The 6796-nt window shown below is 42.2% G+C and overlaps 1 protein-coding gene and 1 pseudogene across 1 annotated transcript in view; one reads left to right on the top strand and one right to left on the bottom strand.

Annotated features, from left to right (window-relative positions):
* The first annotated feature begins 1146 nt into the window (after positions 1-1146).
* Positions 1147-1643, top strand: LOC105524228 (annotated as a pseudogene).
* A 4134-nt stretch (positions 1644-5777) lies between these two features.
* Positions 5778-6796, bottom strand: part of LOC105524232 (engulfment and cell motility protein 2-like) — an 8229-nt gene continuing 7210 nt past the window's right edge. The window contains exon 9 of the mRNA XM_011959417.1: positions 5778-5979. Within this exon, the coding sequence (XP_011814807.1) occupies positions 5778-5979 (202 nt within the window). The remainder of the gene's footprint in view (positions 5980-6796) is intronic.

Here is a 6796-nt window from a genome sequence, read left to right as displayed (position 1 = left end):
TAGGTCTGTGAATGATATGGGTTAGCAAAGAAGCATCTATATAGATTTTTCAACACCTAAATATATAATATTTCAACTTTGGGTAAGTACAGTTGCATTAGTAAAGGAGTTGTATGTTTTTAAAAATTATGATAGCTAGTAGTTTTAGAAACTCTATAATTTACTGCTTCATAGAATATAACTTTTAAAGAATACTACCTACTATAGTTTATGTGGAGAAAAAAACAGATTTGGAGGTCAATTTGGTAATGTATAGTAAGAGAGTAAATTACTTATTATCGTAAGATTTCTCCTTTTAATTCTAAGCATACCTTTTCTAGACACCTGGGGACAGAATTATAGTTTGCAGAGAGCCATGGTTAATGACACCTCTTTGCTCTCAGCCAGAACGTCCAGATTTGGACCAACAGAATAACCTGTAACATATTCCAGAACCCACTGGACCAACAGAATAACCTGTAACATATCCCAAAGCCCAGCTCCTACGTCTTTGGCACAACATTTTTCCCAAATATGTCCATTGAACTGCATGAGGTTCTCTAGAGCATACTTTATAGGTGGAACAAAGTTTAATATTTAAATTATGTATCACAATTACCATCAGGGCAGTTTGAAATGAGAATGTGCACAACTAGAAGCTTCTATTTTTTAGATATTTAAGGAAAAAAGCCAGGAACCTAAAAAATAATATATATATACCTGTGTGCCCTGCTCAGAATAAAAGAATCATAAGACTTTCCTCAAATCTGATTTAGAGAAGAAATCAAACATTACAAATAAAGTCAACCTTTTTCTCTCTTTGTCTATCCCATTGTTTCTCTTCTACCCAGATGGGCTTCTGCAATAAAAAAAAAATCTGTATGGAAACTTCCGAGTCACGTTAATAAATGTAGACATTATGCATACACACACTCAATGTAGTTCATATCAAAAGCATTACGTGTATGTAAAGTCTATTAGAACATATATAGTTTTGAACATATATAGTTTTTCACTGTTGAATTTTTTTCATGTCAACAGTGCGTTCTTGAGAACTATTCAAACTGATATATATCTCATTCATTTAAATTGCTATAATGTTGATTCTTTTAAAAAATCTATGCATCTTCCACAGGAGGCCTACACACCACCACTTGTGCTGCCGCCATGTCTCTAGTGATCCCTGAAAAGTTCCAGCGTCTTTTGCAAGTACTTAACACCAACATCGATGGGCAATGGAAAACAGCCTTTGCCATCACTGCCATTAAGGGTGTGGGCCGAAGATATGCTCATGTGGTGTTGAGGAAAGCAGACACCGACCTCACCAAGAGGGTGGGAGAACTCATTGAGGATGAGGTGGAACATGTGATCACCATTATGCAGAATCCATGCCAGTACAAGATCCCAGACTGGTTCTTGAACAGACAGAAGGATGTAAAGGATGAAAAATATAGCCAGATCCTAGTCAATGGTCTGGACAACAAGCTCCGTGAAGACCTGGAGCGACTGAAGAAGATTCGGGCCCACAGAGGGCTGTGCCACTTCTGGGGCCTTCGTGTCCCAGGCCAGCACACCAAGACCACTGGCCGCCGTGGCCGCACCATGGGTGTGTCCAAGAAGAAATAAATCTGTAGGCCTTATCTGTTAATAAGTAGTTTATATACAAAAAACAAAAAAAAACTATGTGTTACCTACAAAGGACTGACAATTCGGATGACAACAGATTTTTCATCTGAAACCATAGAGGCCAGAAGAATGCAGCACATGTTTATCAACTACTGAAGGAAAATAACTGTCAAAAATCATTCTTTGTAATGTCTACCCATATTCCATGATTTTATCACATACATGGATATGTTTCTGAATTCTATGTCATCTGTCATTTTTTCTGTTTTAATATAGCACAAGTTTAATTGTCTAGTTTTAGAAAAAGAGCTGATATCTAGAAATCAATTTCTCCCTCCCTTATGGGGTATTTTGGACACTTATCCTTCACATAACTTTTATAACCAATTTGTTAATTTCTGCCAATGCTTTTTGGAACTTGAACAGTGATCTCTTTAATAATTAGTGAGTCTTCCTTTGGATGAAAATACCATCTTCCCTTTAACTGAGGATACATTTTGTGGAATTCAATAATCTTTATTTTTAAAGAGCTTTTATACTTATTTATTTAAATTTATTTCTAAAAACCATAAATCTGTTGTTTCTCCAATGAGCCTCAGTTCGTAATTCCTTTCATTATGTGACCATCTCTTACATATTAAATATGATTTCAATATTTTAAGATGTGTATATTTCACACAAAATGAACCCTAGCTGCAAGAAAAGTAGATCACCTACCTCTTCATCAAACAAGCAGGGTTTTATTCCAATACATGGGGAAAAATGAGCAACAATGCACCAATATTCTCTATAGCACCTTCATAAGGATCAAGAAATGTTTGAGGGTTATTTTTATTGCACCGATGATATTAGCCTTAGAAATATAACCCAGTCCTTGGCAAGTTGGATAAAGAGTCAAGACCCATCAGTGTGCTGTATTCAGGAGACCCATCTCAAATGCAGAGACACACATAGGCTCAAAATAAAGGGATGGAGGAAGATCTACCAAGCAAATGGAAAACAAAAAAAGAAGGGGGCACCCAAGATGGCTGAATAGGAACAGCTCCAGCCTCCAGCTCCCAGCGTGAGCAACACAGAAGACGGGTGATTTCTGCATTTTCAACTGAGGTACTGGGTTCATCTCACTGGGGTGTGTAGGACAGTCAGTGCTGGTCAGTGGGTACAGCCCAACCAGTGAGAGCTGAAGCAGGGCGAGGCATCACCTCACCTGGGAAGTGCAAGGGGGAAGGGAATTCCTTTTCCTAGGCAAGGGAAACTGAGACACACAGCACCTGGAAAATTGGGTAACTCATACCCTAATACTGCGCTTTATCAAGGGTCTTAGCAAATGGCACACCAGGAGATTATATCCCACGCCTGGCCCAGAGGGTCTCATGCCCACAGAGCCTCCCTCATTGCTAGCACAGCAGTCTGAGATCTAACTGCAAGGCGGCAGCGAGGCTGGGGGAGGGGTGCCCGCCATTGCTGAGGCTTAAGTAGGTAAACAAAGCCACCGGGAAACTCAAACTGAGTGGAGCCCACCGCAGTTCAAGGAGGCTTGTCTGCCTCTGTAGACTCCACCTCTGGGGACAGGGCATAGCTAAACAAAAAGCAACCTCTGCAGGTGTAAATGTCCCTGTCTGACAGCTTTGAAGAGAGCAGTGGTTCTCCCAGCACAGAGGTTGAGATCTGAGAATGGACAGACTGCCTGCTCAAGTGGGTCCCTGACCCCTCAGTAGCCTAACTGGGAGATATCCCCCAGTAGGTGCAGACTGACACCTCACACCTCACACTGCTGGGTACACCTCTGAGACGAAGCTTCCAGAACAAGAATCAGACAGCAACACTTGCTATTCAGCAATATTCTATCTTCTGCAGCCTCTGTTGCTGATACCCAGGCAAGCAGGGTCTGGAGTGGACCTCAAGCAAACTCCAACAGAGCTGCAGCTGAGGGTCCTGCCTGTTAGAAGGAAAACTAACAAACAGAAAGGACACCCACACCAAAACCCCATCAATACGTCACCATCATCAAAGACCAAAGGCAGATAAAACCGCAAAGATGGGGAAAAAGCAGTGCAGAAAAGCTGGAAACTCAAAAAATCAGAGCACATCTCCCCCTCCAAAGGAATGCAGTTCATTGCCAGCAACAGAACAAAGCTGGACAGAGAATGACTTGGATGAGCTGAGAGAAGAAGGCTTCCGTAGATCAAACTTCTCAGAGCTAAAGGAGGAACTACGTACCCAGCGCAAAGAAACTAAAAATCTCGAAAAAAGAATGGAAGAATGGATAACTAGAATAATCAATGCAGAGAAGGCCATAAACGAACTGACAGAGATAAAAACCATGACACGAGAACTACGTGACAAATGCACAAGCTTCAGTAACTGACTCGATCAACTGGAAGAAAGAGCATCAGTGATTGAAGATCAAATGAATGAAATGAAGCGAGAAGAGAAGTTTAGAGAAAAAAGAGTGAAAAGAAATGAACAAAGCCTCCAAGAAATATGGGATTATATGAAAAGACTAAATCTACACCTGATTGATGTGCCTGAAAGTGACGGGGAGAATGGAACCAAGCTGGAAAACACTCTGCAGGATATTATCCAGGAGAACTTCCCCAACCTAGCAAGGCAGGCCAACACTCAAATTCAGGAAATACAGAGAACGCCACAAAGATACTCCTCGAGAAGAGCAACTCCAAGACACATAATTGTCAGAGTCACTGAAGTTTAAACAAAGGAAAAAATGTTAAGGGCAGCCAGAGAGAAAGGTTGGGTTACCCACAAAGGGAAGCCCATCAGACTAACAGCAGATCTCTCAGCAGAAACTCTACAAACCCTGGTTTCTGAGTCTGGTCTTCCCTAGTTGAACCACAGACCCATGCAAAGGCAAGTTACAAAGGAAGGCTGGGGCCACACTCCCTGGGGCAGGTACCCCCTTAATCCTTTCTGTGACTCTAATCTGCAGTACTTCCCTAAGTGTCCTGACAAAGGAGATTCACAGCACACAACCTTTCCCAGAGTCTTGGCATGCCCTGAACATCTAGATCAGACCATGAGATTCTTGCCCAGCTTTTGACTTCCCCACCTGGAAGAGCCGGGGCTCTTTCCACATGGCAGCGCTACTTACAGCGACAGGCAGGTCTAGAGGATTAAGGTGCTTGTCCTGCTGGCAGAAAGCAAAAGCACAGAGGGAAGCAGACAGAATGAGCTTCCAGCTTACATTCAAACAAGGACCAGGAAGGAAGATTAACAGAGCCAAGCCATCCACCAAAGACAGGGACAGACAGAACCACAGATGCTTCTGGTCTTCCCTCTAGAATCTACCAAGAGCTGGGTACATACATGATCCCACTTGGATTTCATCTTACTGAGCCCATGAGATTGTCAGAGAACTAAAATGTCTTACTTTTAACATCACTTGGGATTTGTCAGAGAAATCTAGACTGTTAGTGTTGGAAGGGCTGTCAGAGATTATTTAAACTGGCCCTTTCATTTTACAGAAAGAGAAACTGAGACCCAAAGAGGTTACAAGCACTTGCCCAGCCAGCAGCAGGGAGAGTACTTAGTCCAGGCCCCTTGGCTCTTAGGTCAGGGCCTGTTCCACCACCCAGCTGATTCTTACTTTCCTCATCTGTGAAACAGGGATCTTGTTTTTCCTCAGACATCCTTGTGAGCTAAGCAAGGCAGATGTTGTTGCTCCCACGTGACAGGTGAGGAAACTAAGGTTCACAGAGGCAGAGCTATTTGCATAATGTCACAGTCAATGAACAGGGGAAGGAAGATGTTTAGAATCTGCATCAGAGAACCTTTAAACATAAAACTTAGTGCGAAGTCCCATTTATATTAGAGCCCTTGGACTCAGGGTACCCACAGGGTCTCCTCTTCCTTATTCTTGGTCCTCTAACCCAGGAGCTGGCAAACTGTGGCCATACTAGGCTTGTTGCCTGTTTTTGTAAATAAGATTTTATTGGAAGACAGCCATACCCATTCATTTACCTACTATCTGAGGCTGCTTTTGGCTACAATGGCAAGGTTGAGTAGCTATCACATAGACCACATGGCCCATAAAGTCAAACATATTTATTCTCTGGCCCTTTAGAGGAAAAAGTTTGAAGGACCCTGCTCTCATCTAAGACCCAGCTGGTTTCCCCTCATAGTTCTTCCCAGCAGGGTGGCTCCAGACCAGAGGGCTAGGAGGAAGGACTCTTGGGAAAATGGCTGGATTTGTGCTCTCTGAACGCAAAGAGTGTGTGGGGTGAGAATTCTTCTCTCAGAAGAACCCAGATGAAAAATGTGAAAAGGCAGCCACAGACCTGTCTCTTGTCCTCAGGAGCCTTCAGAAAAAGTGCATTAATCAGTGCAATGGCATAGATCTGAATCTCCTGGCTGGAACTGTGTCAATGGAGAAAGAAGGCAGAGGGAGATTAGAAGACTGAACAGCAAGATGATACCTAGAGATGGTTTAAACCAATCACTTACAGATTATAAGCAAATAATGATCTAGAGCTAAGTCTCAAAAGCATTCAAAGTGGACATGCTCTTGACCCAGCAATTTCACTAACAGGAATTTATCCTAAGACAGTAATCAGAGAACTATGCAAGATTCACTGACAAGGCATTTCACTAAAGTACTACTTAAAAAAGAATGGAAAGGAATCCAAATGATCACATTAGTCAACTGTTTATACATATCAGAATCTTAAGTAGTTATTAAAAGTCATGTTTTAGGGTAGAGATTCTTAACCTGGGATTCAGGGATGGGCTTAGAGTATCTGTGAATCCTAGGAATGATACAGAAATTATTCCATATAGTTTGCTGACGAAGTGGTATTTTCTCCAAACTAGTAAGAGTACATACTTGTTACCAGATTTTCAAAGGTGTCTAGGTTGCAAAAAAGACTTAGAAGTATCCTTTTAGAAAAATATTTGACATGGAGAAATGTTCAAGATATATTATTGTTAAAAAAAAAAAAAATCAAGGTACAGGTCGGGCGCGGTGGCTCACGCCTGTAATTCCAGCACTTTGGGAGGCCAAGGTGGGTGGATCACGAGGTCAGGAGATCAAGACCATCCTGGCTAACATGGTGAAACCCCATCTTTACTAAAAATACAAAAAATTAGCCAGGTGTGGGGGCAGGCACCTGTAGTCCCAGCTACTCAGGAGGTTGAGGCAGGAGAATGGCGTGAACCCAGGAGGCGGAGCTTGCAG

The sequence above is a fragment of the Colobus angolensis genome, unplaced genomic scaffold, assembly GCF_000951035.1.
Source record: "Colobus angolensis palliatus isolate OR3802 unplaced genomic scaffold, Cang.pa_1.0 Scaffold491, whole genome shotgun sequence".
Classification (NCBI taxonomy): domain Eukaryota; kingdom Metazoa; phylum Chordata; class Mammalia; order Primates; family Cercopithecidae; genus Colobus; species Colobus angolensis.
The sequence above is the reverse complement of the archived record's forward strand: the minus strand, read 5'-3'. Positions and strand labels throughout refer to the sequence as shown.